At 36.4% G+C, this 14,739-nt stretch overlaps 1 protein-coding gene across 7 annotated transcripts in view; it reads left to right on the forward strand.

Moving 5' to 3' along the window:
• Window positions 1–14,739, forward strand: part of CNOT4 (CCR4-NOT transcription complex subunit 4) — an 80,104-nt gene that overhangs the window by 42,290 nt on the left and 23,075 nt on the right. For 2 of the 7 annotated variants that reach the window (XM_071800594.1, XM_071800612.1), the window contains exons 3-8: window positions 1,438–1,635; window positions 3,603–3,689; window positions 4,237–4,338; window positions 5,133–5,258; window positions 8,737–8,870; window positions 12,355–12,510. In XM_071800594.1, coding sequence (XP_071656695.1) covers window positions 1,438–1,635; window positions 3,603–3,689; window positions 4,237–4,338; window positions 5,133–5,258; window positions 8,737–8,870; window positions 12,355–12,510 — 803 coding nt within the window. The remainder of the gene's footprint in view (window positions 1–1,437; window positions 1,636–3,602; window positions 3,690–4,236; window positions 4,339–5,132; window positions 5,259–8,736; window positions 8,871–12,354; window positions 12,511–14,739) is intronic. The other 5 variants (XM_065836588.2, XM_065836608.2, XM_065836597.2 and 2 more) reach the window with 3 other exon arrangements.

Raw genomic sequence — 14,739 nt, forward strand, 5'->3', positions numbered from 1 at the left:
CATGTTTTGGGGGACTTGGCGTTTAGCCATGAGATGGCATCTCTTGAAGTTTACTGCAACATGTTTTCAGGAGGTGTCTCATGTATAGCACAACAATGCTGAACTTTAAACTGTAAAATGGTTCTTTTGTTTGGCAATGAACTCGGAAGACTGTCAGGTCTGAGCACTTAGTGGCTCTTTGAGTAGCATCATGCAAGTATGAGGAATATATGCTTTTAACCAAAACCTTATTTTGATCTGCTGCTGTAGATTTCTCACAGGTCATTTAGCATGGCAACTAGTTTTGTATTCTACTATTAACAGAGGACAATCAGGAAAAACTTAAATTCATTTTTGTTGGTCTTGTACCCTGAAACCTTTGGTTATCATAGTACAAGCAGAGAACTTGGTTCAGCATATTGATCTTAAGTTCTTTATCTTAAAGTCTTTAATGCAAGTCTCTTGTACACTTCTCATTTTTTACTTCATCTCAGTGTTTGAAAACACTTTTTTGTTTGAGATACATAAAATATATTGATATATAAAAATATATCTCAGTGCTTAGCATTGCTTTATATATGAACTATGCAATCTAACTTTTCAATCTGAGAAAACTGGGACAGGTAGGGAATATGGGACTGCTTTGAAGAGTAATCTGTGTCAGATGTGCACTGTGGCCTACAAGAGCAGGCTAAAATAGTGCCTTTAGAGCAATGCTCTGCATGAATAGAGCAATCTTTCTAGGTAACTCTGAGGACACTTCTACTGTATACTTTTGAGATTAAAATCTAGTGTTATGTCTGTTTGAAGAGTTACGTGTAGATTATAATCTTGAGGTTAAAAATGCACCTTTGTCCAGGGAAGATGAAGACCAAGTTTCAAACTCATACAAAAGCATGGCAAGAATACTATGAAATCAGTATGCAGTAACTATTGAAATCTGCTTCTTCACTGGGAGAAGTTAACCACGTAAACATTGAGCTGTGTAATGGTGTTATTGTCTTGAATTTGATGGGCCGTTGAAATTACATTTGTATTTGGTTTTGTGGTCTTTACTTTGTTAATACACTTGAATATCCAAATCTCTATCAGACAAGTGAATATGCAGGGCATGCTTTTGCCCTGCTTACTATGCTATATTAGTGAAATCTCAACAGGATATGTTGGCTGTCATGTTGCAGCTGCTTTTAGTGTTACCAAACTGACTAGGCAGCTGGATCAGAATGTGGCTGTTGCCCAAATCAGTATTATGTTTATAAATAGAAGAATTCCATGAAAATATGCAAGAGGCTCACTTTTCCTGAAGGGCTGATTATGCTCATTCTATGATGTGGCTGGCCATAACAATCAGAATGGTATAACAGAAGAAATAAATTTGTGCATTAAAACATCAGGATTTATGATTTTCAAATACGTTGTTGCTTATATGATTTTTTTAATGGTGTTTGTTATACTTAGCCATATCCAGAAGATCCAGCAGTGTACAAACCACTCTCCCAGGAAGAGCTGCAAAGGATAAAAAATGAAAAGAAACAGAAACAAAATGAGAGGAAACAGAAGATATCAGAGAATCGCAAACACTTGGCCAGCGTACGGGTTGTACAGAAGAACCTTGTCTTCGTGGTAGGGCTATCTCAGCGCCTAGCAGATCCAGAGGTGAGAGGTTTGCACTTGCAGATCTTGCTCTTAACTTACTGTCAAGGAACCATTGGAATACCTTTGTGCCACCCTTGTCTTTCTCCCTGATGGGTACAAAATGAAGCAGCATTGAACAGGTTCACTGCTGCTGAGGCCCCCTCTTAAGGAACCCGCTCAGCTTCTTCCTCCAAAATAATCTCAATTAGTGTTTGCCTTTGCTTTTGGGAGTATGGATGCTTGCTTAAAAATGACTTGCTAAGCTGAAAATAAGCCTAAGAATTTCTTTTAGGTACTGAGTTTTCTAGGCTGGATCTGCTGACACTATATAGCTGGGTCAGGCACCACCAATTCTAAAATGGTTGGATTATAAAGAACAAATATAAAGTGTAGCACAAACCTGTAGGGACAGAAGAAAAAAGCTAATACTTGTAGTGTAACTAGGAAGGAGCATAAGAGTGATGTCAATGAAAGGAAAAAAAAATGGTAAGAGGAAGACCCAGGAAAGAGTTGGGTTGCCACTCTGCATCATAAAAAATAAGCTGTTCATTTCAGAAATCTGATTGTGTTTAGAATGTTTTATTTGCTTCTATCGCCAGTCAGCTGCAGGTGGCTAATGGAAGTAGTAAGTAAAAGTATTTTGGATCCTCTTGTGTTGACATGCTCTTGTGGAAACTGTGAAGGCTGCGCTGCCATATCTTATCGGGAGTATAATCTGCAAGACCCTTGAAGGAACTCTTCTGCTTTACTCAGGATTGTAGTCTCCTCTAGAATAATGCCTGAGGGTGGTTGTAGGATCTTTCAGGAGGTTGTAGATCAAGTGAAGAGCAGTTAGACCAGTGAGTGACTGGTTGTCTGTACAATGTGCCCTGTGGTTCTACAGGATGTTCCAGATGTGATTAATGCAGCTAGATATTGAAGACATTGGTGTTCCCTTGAGAAGAGAAAGGAGGTGGTTAGGTAAAGAAGTTTTTGGATCAGTACAGTTTAGCTGTGCTGTCTGGTGTTGATGTGATATGAAGATGGAGCTGGGGAAACAAATCTTCCTTTTTAACCTCTCAGCTTATTGTCTAGAACTGGAAATACGCTTAGCTTACCTAGCTTGAGTCTGAGTAGTCAGTATTTTCGCACCTCCTTCCGTCACAGGAATAGAAAAATAAAAGCTTTTGCTACCAAATATGTCAGATGCATTGCCAATTCCATTGGCACACAGGTAACCATTATTTAAGAGAGTTGCTTAATATGCTGGAGATGTTCCTGCTTGGCACAGGGTACCTAAATGGTGGCCTGTTACTAACTGATGCAGGGAAGGACAAGACAGGAGTATTTTTTTCTTCAGGGATATGATATTTGCTCATTCATTTCAGCATGGTGTTGTTTCCGAAATGTTTTTTTTCTTGCCCTGGGAAGAGTTGTGTATTGTCTTCTGAAAACTTGAGGCTATCTCAAGCTAACTTGTTTATTCTTCCTCTTTGGAGTGGGGCAAGTGACTCAGGATTCAGCTTTGTCCCTATTGTTCCTAGTAGTTAATATATCTGGATGCAAGTTTAACATAGCTATTTTGAAACTGGAATTAATGTGGTTTTTTTGTTGTGGTGGTTTGTTTGGGTTTGTTTTGTTCCCCCCCCCCACTTCACCTTTCAAATTATAAAATAGATAGATACGTATATCCCATTTACCATGAAATATTCCTGTATCTTACCAGGGTAGGGTTTGAGTGATCTGAGTACTGAAAGAAATTTGAAAAATACAACATAAAATGTGAGATATCCTTCATTTAAGTTCTTTACTGCAGTGGCAATGTACTCTGTATTGCAAGTAGCCATGTTTTATGTTGGAAAACAAATCTACACTCTCTCTTCCTCCTCATAGAAGAGAGATGGTTTTTATTATTTAAAGGCTTTAGTTGCACAGTTACACAGAAGAATAAGTACAGCCCTATATGAATTAACTTTCCAGTATACCACATTAACTTTCTTTTCTTGTAGGTTTTGAAACGACCAGAATATTTTGGAAAATTTGGTAAAATACATAAAGTTGTCATTAATAACAGCACATCATATGCAGGCTCACAGGTAAGTCAGAGGCCCTTGTGATTTATTTTATTTATTTATTTATTTTTAATTTCTTTAGAGAAGGTACATGTGTGTGGAGTGAATCTGGGGCTCCCTATTTCAGATTAACCAATAGATTAAAGAAGTAAAAAGAAAAAAAACACCATTGCAAAAATCAAATTGCTGTTAAGTTACTGAGACATTGTCCAACCAACCTCTAAGCTGGATGTAAGATGCAAAGTAGAAAAATTTAAAACTGGGAGACAGGATGAGAACCTTCAAAGAAGCAGTAATGTGGTATTTATACACTGATCTGCATTTCAGGGATAAAATATGTTTAGTTAAGTATTTTTAAAACTTTTAAGCAACATTTAGATGCATTTCTTCTGTTCCTCATTATTTATGCATCACATCTAAATTTCTATGAATTCTACAATTTTTGTCAGTTTTCCCATTAAAAGCATCTAGCCATGAATAAACCAGTTTATGAAGTGAGGTGCTAAAAGAGCAACTTAATGGTCAGATCTGATTTGGAGATTTAAAAAAACAAGGTATATTTTCTTTCCAGGGTCCAAGTGCCAGTGCATATGTAACCTACATCCGGTCAGAAGATGCTCTCAGAGCCATACAGTGCGTCAATAATGTGGTGGTAGACGGCAGAACACTTAAGGTGGTAATATTTTTATGTTCTTATGTGTATGTGCTAAGACATTGATATATTAGTGTATAGTATAACATTTTGTTTTTATGCATATGCTTGTGTTGATGAATAAATGTGTCCAGTTTATTAGATTTTGACCTGTTTTCCTGGCATTAATCACAACATGGAAGTTCAGTGAGCTTCCAGTAGGCAATATTTTATGGGGTTAGCAGGTAATTTCTTAGAGCAAAAGTTTAAGACAGAGATGCACCACCTTCCCCTTTCCACAGTGGCTTTTTTGCTGTATAGCACAGCGTGAAAATCTGATTATTCACTTTTACAGAGCATTTCTGTAGTCCAAACACCACAGCTCTCAAAAGCTCTCTGCAAAGTTGTTTTTCCTTTTGATAGCTGTGTAAACAGATATTCAGGCTAAGTTGACCAAATTGGTGGCTGTAAAAAATCATCTAGTTAATATTAATTTTCTGAACCTGCTGCAGTACATTAACCCATTTCATGTAGTACAAACTCATAACCACTTATTTGGCTTATGATTATGAATGCAAATATTTACTGAGGTTCTCTGATGTTTATTTAGGCTGGATTAAAACAGAAATACATCTCAATTATCTAATTGTCAAGCATATAGGTTTCTTAAAAATGGACTTCCTAGTCTGTATGCATCAAAAATTGCATTATGCTGCAACTCCAAATCTCAGGAATGAAAATTTTTTTGCACATAGGGCTTTTTTTTTTTTCTTATGCTATAAAAGGCATTTTTAGTCTCCAGTTCTTAAGTAAAATTTTTTTTTTCTTTTCTTCAGGCATCATTAGGTACAACAAAATATTGCAGTTACTTTCTAAAAAATATGCAGTGTCCAAAACCAGACTGCATGTATCTACATGAACTGGGAGATGAAGCAGCCAGTTTCACAAAAGAGGAAATGCAGGTAAGTGTAATGAATGGGAAACATATGAAATGTAGCATGTATATATTTTATTGTATATATGTTTTGTAAAGTGCTTTTTTTGCCTGTGTTAAACCGATCCCTAGTTAGTTTTGTCAAGCGTATGCTAATCTTAGCATTGTAATACTTGCTGAAAGCAAAACTCTTATTCACCTTATCTGTTACTTTTGTGATATTGTAAAACTTGATCTTTTCTCTCTCAGTCTTCTCTGCAAATCACACACAGTTTCTTTATGAAGTAGTTCATTTCTGTGATAATTTATGTTGCCCTTCTCTGTACCTTCTGTGCCCTTCTTGAGATGTGGAGGTGAGATGCAATGATGTCAGGGAAGCAGAGTTTAATTTAGTATTCTTCAGTGTTTTGTGTGTAGTGTGGTCTGTGGTTGGTGGGTCTTTTTTTAAGTGCCCTTCCTAATGATGCCCAGCACACTTTTTGTATGTGTTTGCCAGTGTATAATCAGCCAACAGTTTTGAAGATCTGTTGGCAGTAACCCCAGTGTCTCTTCTCTGAGCTGTAACATCCAGTTCACAGATCAATAATGTGTTAGTATAGTTTAGGCTACTTTCCCCTTGGTGTGTTACCTGACATGTCTCTGAAGATTATTTGCCACCTTTTTGCCTGTTTGCTGAGTTCTCTGAGGTTCTTTTTGAGTTGTTCGTTATCAGCAGGGCAGTTTACTACACAAAGAGTTTGATATGGTCAGCAAAGAACTTGCTCTTCACTCATTTCTCATGCATGGTGAAAGTGTTGCATAAAACTGATACCAGTCATCAGTCTTCACTGCTTGCTTCTGTACTCTAAAAGTGACCAGGAAGTCTTAACTTTACTTTTCTGTCTTTGAACCAGCTTCAGTCCACACAAGAACCTTTCCTCTATCCTAGAGAAGCTTTGCAAATAACTTCTGGGGTGAAATCTTTATCGAAGGCTTTTTTTTGGAAAATTTTGTGGATCTTCTTTATTTGTGCTTGTTGACACTATCATAAAATTCCATCATGTTAGTGAGGTAGGATTCCCCTTTACTGTTCAGGTTCATTCTCAGCAGATTGTGTTTATCCATGAACTTATCTTTTTTTTTTTTTAAGATAGGATCTTTTCTACATTGTTTTTTGTAGAAAGTAATGGCAATCTGTCAGTTCTCTGGCCTAACTGCCAGTTTTAAGTTGATAGGCCACTTGCCTTGGTCAAGAGTTCAATTTCACATATGAGTTCCTTCAAAAGTGTTCAGTGGATTGTAGTTGATCTTGGTGACTTAAATGAATCTTCCTGTCCTGTTCCTTGTTACATTCCTTAAGTTTTCTTTTTGATTTCATATTGCTTTCTGTGAAATAATTGGAAATTACACAACTATTAAAAAGTGTATTGTGCTTTCAGTGCACCAGCCTTCTGAAGTTTGGGTTAGTTTTTTGGGTTAGTGAATTTACAGGTCTGTTTGAGACTGAATGTTCATTGTCGCAGGCTTTGTGTCTCTATTTAAAAAAAAAATAAATCGTCAATGGATGAACTTGCATTCTAGATTCAGTAATTGTTAATAGACCTAAATATTGTGACAAACTGATTAGAACTGGTAGAACTCCAAGAAGTCCCTGAAACTGAAGTTTGGAATTTAGGTAAGGTAGGTTGGAGAAGCCAAGTTTGGCCTCTGGACTGCTTTTTATAAGATACGTTTACTGCAAGCTCCTATATGGGATTTTAATCTTGTTTCTTTCTTCCGTTTTTGTGACAGGCAGGTAAGCTTAGGACTGGCCTGATGTTCCTGGCCGTGATGTTCAGTCTTTTGCCACTGAAGTCTTAAGCGAATTAAGATATCTGAGGAGGTTTCTTGATAATCAGCTGCTTAATGTTTGCAGTGCGAATCTGTGCCATTGAGCTAGTTACTTCTATTCATAGTGGATGGCAAAAAAGGCATTTCCAGGGTGCAGTATATCTCATATAGTTTGCATATAGCTGAACCACACTCCAGAACCACGTTTTTTTTTTCTACTGTAGGTAGTAGCTTGGGTGTAGACACTAACAAAAGTGTTTCAGTGTCCTTTTTTGAGGGTTGTGTAGGTTGGCTACATAGAGGAAGACAGTTTAGTATCAAACAGTAATGGAGAAGTGGAGAGTTAAGTAGCAAAAAACTGGAGATACTTATAGTGTTTGACTGACTTGATGTATGCAAATGGGATATGCAGTTGCCCTTCTAAAGGAGCTTGTAAGGGAGTTTAGTTTCTCAGCAGTACTGTTTTTTGAATGTTGACAAATACTCCCACTTTAAAAAAAAAAAAGCAAGTAATAGTTTTCTTTTAGACTGTAATATTTTTCTAGGAGAATGACAATATTGCATATGCATCAGTTCCATTCCTGTTTCAACAAAACATTTCTAAAGGAAATTAAGTAATGTAAAAATGTTAATTTTTAAGTGTGCAAGTATTTTGAGAGCTTTAAAATCAATGGTGAAGATGTGACAGACAATAATTTACATGTTCCAGACTTTAGATTCAGAAGGCCTAACCATAAATCTTCACAATTCTTTCCTTTGCTAAAGGACATCTCTCAGTATCTGGAAACTCTAGATAAAAGCTATGGACAACTTCAAATTCCCTGTTCTGTTTTTCACCTTGATTCAACTCATTGCAATACTGAACTTGCAAATAGTAATTCTTAGGTTGGAGTGGCATAGCAACCTTCAAAAAATGTGAATGCTCATCCTGAGTTTGTTTCAGATGTCACTTTAAATGTCAGGGGGGTGGAGCTTGCTGGTTTTGTTTTCAATATTTAGCCATAGAAAGTTAGAGCTAAGGTAGACTGAAAAATACTCTTCTTTCACTCACCAGATTCTGTATTCTGGAGCTGGATTGGGCCTCCTCAATTTCTGAACGCAATAAGTTGTTCTCAATTAATTCATTTAGTTAACTGAAAATTTGAAATATTATTTCATTAAAAAGAATGATTTATCAGTTATCGCTCAGAATATACTCCTTGTCATATGGTACTTGCTTAAACCACCTCAGTTGTTTTTATTAAACCAAAATTACTTCAATTTTTAAACTTTTGGTTTAAAAGAGAGACTCTTTGCTCCTTCCCATCTTCTGAAAAGCTTAGTATGGTTGAGATTTCAAATACAGACTGCCTTGGAGATTTAGCTGTGTGTGATTTAGAAGGTATATCGTGAGGCTCTTGATTAGAACTGAAGACCAAGTTCTGATAAGGTTAAAAATTTTCTGCTTTAGAAATCTTAAAAAAAAATATATAAATTGGTAAATACATCTGACTGATTTTTAGTCAGGCTTGATATTGGTTGAGATCATATCTGTGCTGAGCAGGGAAGCACTGTATTGAGTTTCAATCAGGAGTTAATTGTTAAAACTCAGTTACTAAGCTTTGGAAAGTACATATGTACATTTACATAAATATATTTATGTCTATAAAATATATATTAAACCAGTATTTATTCACTGTGAGTTTCTCTTTCCTTAGGCGGGTAAGCACCAGGAATATGAACAGAAACTACTGCAAGAATTATACAAACTAAACCCCAACTTTCTCCAGTTATCTACGGGTACAGTTGACAAGAACAAAAACAAAGTGACAGCACTGCAGAGGTATGATACGTAAGTACTGATACTGGACTGCCTGAGTGTGCTTTCTTCCTGGTTATTCTCAAAGAAAACTTTCTTATTCCTATTGTGTTGCGTGGGTTGACTTCTTTTTTTAGTGGCTATTTTACGATGAACTATTATATCCATTTTCTTTGTGCATAGACATATGCACCACTTTGTTTTAACACAAAGCAAGTATGAGTCTTGGTAAATAAATGTTTTTCTGCTATGTGCATTTGGATCACTTGTTCAGAATAAGATATTCCTATTCTGAAAGATGACTTTGATATTTGCCTAAACACATTTATTAAAGACGAGATGTCAGCTTTCTTGGTACGGTATCATGATGAATGTAATCTGTATTCTCACAGCTGAGACACCTTGCATTCTTGATATGTGGTTTTTATTGTGTTTTTAGGATCATGATTTATAAGTGCAGTCTTACATTAGGTGTGAGGACCTTGGAAATTGAAAGTAAAATCAGTTTTTCTTTTGTGTGAGAATTCATAAAATATGAATAAAAGACATCTTACTTTCATCTAGTAAACTAAAATTTTGTTTTTTTTCACCATGTTGTAATTGCAGATATCACTTATTACTGCTTGTTAAAATAATATTCTGTTGAAGTAGTTTGTTCAGTAAGTTATGAAAAGATTTCTGTCTATGTGAGCACATAGTCATGCAAAGATAAATGAAAGCCTAAGGTCATCAGTACTTATGTGAATTATGCACTTAAATCATAGAATGTCATGTTAACAATTTCCTCCACTCCTTTTTTAGGATTTTCATAATGAGGTGTGTGGAGTGAAATGTAAAAGTTAGATTGCACTTTGCATACACCTTGGTTTTGTAATCAGGATTTGTTGTGTGCTGGTTTATCCACTGCTGAATTTTTTCAGACAGTAATTTGCCACTGGCAGCATCACTGCACAACAATTTAAGCAAGGAAGTAGGTACTGTACCTAAAATATTGCCAATGAAGCTTGAGTGAGTACAATATAATTCTGAAAAATTGTATCCCAGCTGGTGGACTGGGATTATTTTCTTTAACTTCTGGAGGAAGTGTCATGTTCTTTGACTGCAAGGGGTCGGGATCTCCTATTTGATCTTAATTCTTGAGGACTGTGCTGCCACTTATTTCTTGGGCACTGGTTCAATATGGACTTAGAAGGTAAAGTGCAGTGAGTAAAGAAAATAAGCTACTTCCTGCATGTGGGTATTATTTTATGTTCAAAGTCTGAACTAATCCCAGTAGAACAAAATATTCCAGCAAGAAAAGAATACTGTCTTAAACTGCAGCAAACTTTTCAGCCTTCAGAATGCAATTATGAATGGGAGTTTGGGAAGTCTGTGGTGCTAACATATTACTCTAAAGGCAACAAGTCGTCTGGACTTAATTTGTCAGCTGAACGGCATCATTACAACACAGACTCTGTTCTTTGCTAATGGCTAAGCACCACCTTTTGAGTTGAAAAGTGAATTTCTTGTAGCTGGGATTTTTAGATGTTTCTTCAAGTCCTGTCTCATCAGTACAAAATGTAGCTTGTGAGCGGTGAATGTGTGTTCTTCACAGCTTTCTACCCAATCGAGTTCTCATTTTTCTCTGATTTGTTCATATAATATTAATATTTCTGGAAGTTTGTCAGAGCCTCTGACAGTTTTGTGATTCTTGTGTTTCTGGGGTGCAGGATTTCTGTTTCACTCAGGAACTGGACAGAAGTTGAGTTCTAAATAGTAGCTGTTTAATTATAAATATCCAGTAGTGAATAACAGTTTCTTAAACTGTGCATAAATGATTTTTCACAATTTTGTTCTAATTTGAAGTGTCAGACCTTTTTTCTTGCTGCTGAAGGCAAATGTTAAAATCCCCCAGTGCCACTTTATTTATGCGGGTACTCTTGGTACATCATTCTCTTACAAGTAGAGGTATATTCCCCATTTAAAACAGATCAAGCCTTTTTTTTTTTTTCCCTTTTCTTGAAGAAATGAAATGGATGCTTTCTTAAGCTATGAGTGGAAATGCTTGTGAAGCACTTGTTGGTCTTTTAGAGAACAGCCCTTCAGAAACATGCAGCTTTGAACTTAACAAAAACCTGTCCCCCATCCCCATCTGTTAATGGATTGAAAGTCTTGTTATATCTGGATTACAGCTTATTTTTCTAAGAGTGAGAATATTAAATGGCTGGCATTGCACTGATGATGATGTGTCTTCATTTCTTGATGTTCAGTATCTGATCAGCTCTCCAACTTATTTCAATTGTGTACAAAGCAGAGATCTGTAAATCAGGTCAAGGCTCTCATCTGTGTAAATATTGAGTAGGTATATGAGAAAAGATGGAGGTAGAATATAAAATCTTGCAATATTGAGATTTGATAGTAGCTAATAATATTGCTTTTTTCTGATTAGGTGTAGGAAACACTTGTGTTGCTATAAGCAGCTGTAGGAACTTCCAGATTCTGACTGTGAACTTACTAAATTGACCTAGAGTTGTCAAATACATGTTGGATCATGTAATAAGAGCATATTAATGAACGGGGCATCAGGAGGAACATAGGTATTTTTAAAAAATTTTGGAAAGCTTGTACCTTGTGAAGACAGCACTTGGACACTAAAAATGGCATCCTAATTGAAAAATTAAAAGCCAGAGTTAATATGAAAAAACTGGAGAACAAAAAGGCAAATCTTTTACAGTAAGATTATAGGGTTAGCAGATGACATTGTATTTGAATGCATTGAGTTACAGATATTACATCCTCGCTCACTTCGATTTGTATAAAAGGTTAACTATTTTCAGAAAAAAAAATGGGCTTTGAGCCCTCTCTTGAACTTCTTTCAGATCTAATGTAAACTCTGAAGTTAAATTTCATGTTGCGTTATAAAAGGGAAGTAGTTATGACTTTAAACTAGAAATGAAGGGAGCAGTAACTTGCCTTAGCAGTGTGTTGGTCTTACTGGTCTCATGATCTGTTAGTAAAACTGTGGACTCCTGTGTGGATGTAAAACACAAACTTCATCTGTTGGGGCCAGCCTTGATAGGGCCTCAGATAATAACTTTTTTTAATAAATGTTTTCTTAGTCCATGATTTTCAGAACTTGCAAATTCTTACGGGATAAAGCAAATAAATTAGAATGAGGTATATGTAGGTCTGGATACTTGAAGCTGTTGATGGATTTTTTTTTTTTAATATATTATTTTTTTCCTTTCCTCCAAATGGATCTTTGGACTTCAGCATTGGCAGAGCAGCTATATATTTGGTGAAGAAAACATTATACCCCCAGTTTTCTCAATCTTCTCCCTACCCTACTAGTTCTATTTTTTTTAAGTCATCACCATTTAAAATCTGAGAATATCCAGATAAATCTATCCTTATGGATTATCTGGCACAAGGATTCATTTCCTCAGTGCTTAAAATTTTTAAAAACACTTTCTTCATAACTTGAACTCTTCTTTTTTTTTCTTTTTTTTTTTTTTTTTTTGCTCTTGCCTCTTTCCAGACCCAACAGTAATAACAAAGATGCCTGGCCATCATTACAGAGTTCAAGTAAATCAGCCAACGGTTTAACAATGGAACACAGGAAAACGCCTCCTATATTAGAAAATGGCACAGACCCAGAACACATGACTCCAGATGGTGCAGACTCAGATTTCGGGTAATTGTGCTGCCTTTTATACTTCAGATAGCTTGCTTTCTCTCTCACTAATTGGTGTGGAGGGAATGATTTTCCAGACTCACTCTCTGGTTGGAGAGCTGGATTCAAATCCTGATCAGATCACAAAAAGCTGGGCTTAGCCTATCCCATGTCAAAAAGACTAATTGGCAGATTGTGCAGGAAAACCCTGATGTAAAGTTAGTAAGTAATGGTGCAGTCGAGGGCTGAAGGGAACTGAATAATTGTGGGATCAACAGCTTATATAGCTGTGGCAGTCCCAGACACAGAGCTGAGCCCATCATTTTTATACAGAAGCTTCCACAAAGTAACGTACTAGTTGCTATACATCAGGAGGCTTGTCACTTGGAAAAGCTTCAACAGAAGGAAGCTAAATGCTAGGGCAGAATATCTGCCATCTCTTTACAGTGGTGCATTCCAGAAACACAACTGCGGAGGTAAAGGTTCCCTGATTATCACTCAGTAGCAGGAACCAACAGGGTAGCAGATTCAACTGAGGCTTCTTTGAGCAGAGGAAGTAAAGATCTGCTTACAATAGCTTCCTCATTGCTAACCAACATTTTTTCCTCTTTTGGTGCCCTCCTTGTGCAGAACTGGGGTCTTCTTCCATTGTAAGCATTATTTGCAGTTCTGACGGTGGTCTGTAGTCATGCCGTTTTGGTTTTTTTTGGGCACCCCCTTAGGTAATATCTGTTGGGCACATGCAGAGGTTGGATGGGAAAATAACAAGGTAAAACCTAATATTTAAAGGGGTGGTGTTGCTGATTAGGTAGCTGATCTTTGTTGGTGCTGATGCATTAATGTTGTGAGTGCTGTTGAAAGTGGTAACTGGTTGTTAGACTTAATAGCCGTACCATTGAGATGTGATCAGAGATCCTATGGTTGCATCTCAGTACTGACATTCAGCCTCCTTATCTTTTCTCAAAAGAATGTACTAAAAGTAGGTAAAAGTATTGTACCCAATAGACAATGAATCTTGTTTATTCCCCAGGGCTGGAGCCTGTCTACAATGTAAGTGTCCTTAGGCAGGTTCCAGTGTTATAAGCATTTTCAGCACTTAAATTGTCATTAAAAGTTGTCTTAAACAAAGCTTTTTAAACTGCAGCATTGTGACTTTCTGTCAGCAGCTTCAGGAAAATAATTTGTCTGGAACATCAACTTGACAGTCAAAATGATTGTATAGTGAAGTGTCTACAGCCAACTTTTGCGCTATAGGTACTCAGAAATTACTAACCCAAGGCAGTTTGTTCCAACTGCAAGTACTTTATTCATGCTGTTCAGCCACTGAGTAGGAAGTATTTTTAAATCTTCACTACAGTAATGCTTGTTTGCAAGTATATTCCCCTGATTTTTCTTTTATAGTCATAAATACTTGAGCTTCAGTTATCTTTTTGAGATACTGACTCAATCAGTGTTCTTTTACACAGAAATTGGATTACTCTTACACAGTTTCTTTAGAATGGAGAAGAATGAATTCTCCTGGATTTTGACCCTAGTTATTCTGGGATGGGGAGAACAAATATGAGGGAAGCAATCTTATGAATTTTTGACCTTGATATGTGGCTCTATGCAATATTTAAACTTTGCAGCAGCAAGGGGTGGGTGTTTGATAACAAGGTGTAGCTAAAATCTGAAGTTGCACCCAGTTAAAATAATTACTATATATGTACTTGCTTTATACCTGTCATGCCTGTGATTTGACTCATATTACATTTTGACCTCTTGATGGAACTGAAATTCATGTTCTTACTTTTGGTCCTTGTTTGTAGGACTGGTGTTTTGGGATTTGCAGCCTGATGCTTGTGCATCTTCTCTTATAGGTAGATAAAAATTGCAAGTACCTTGAAGTTGTAAAGCAGAGATTTTTTTAATCTGAACTTGAACTAACACAGTTTCATTAGTCTGGTATTTAGTGTAATTGAGGCAACTCACTAATGTCTGTCATAATCTTGAATCCTGAGATGTGCCATTTCAGCTGAGTCATGTTAATTCTCAGTGAATAGCTTTCTGAGGTGGTTTTCTGCTGTATCTTATATTCTGTTTTCTTTGCAGTTTTTGGTAGTTTTTTATGCTATATATCTTTCTGTGTTTTTCCCCTTCTGTCATCTTGAAAGTTGGATTTCTTACCTTGGAGCTAATTTCTGCTAGTTAAAGCTTGAAGGCTAGTGGGAAGCTTAACTTGCCACCAGGACTAAATACTTAATTTAATCT

The sequence above is a fragment of the Patagioenas fasciata genome, chromosome 1 (genome assembly GCF_037038585.1).
Source record: "Patagioenas fasciata isolate bPatFas1 chromosome 1, bPatFas1.hap1, whole genome shotgun sequence".
NCBI lineage: Eukaryota > Metazoa > Chordata > Aves > Columbiformes > Columbidae > Patagioenas > Patagioenas fasciata.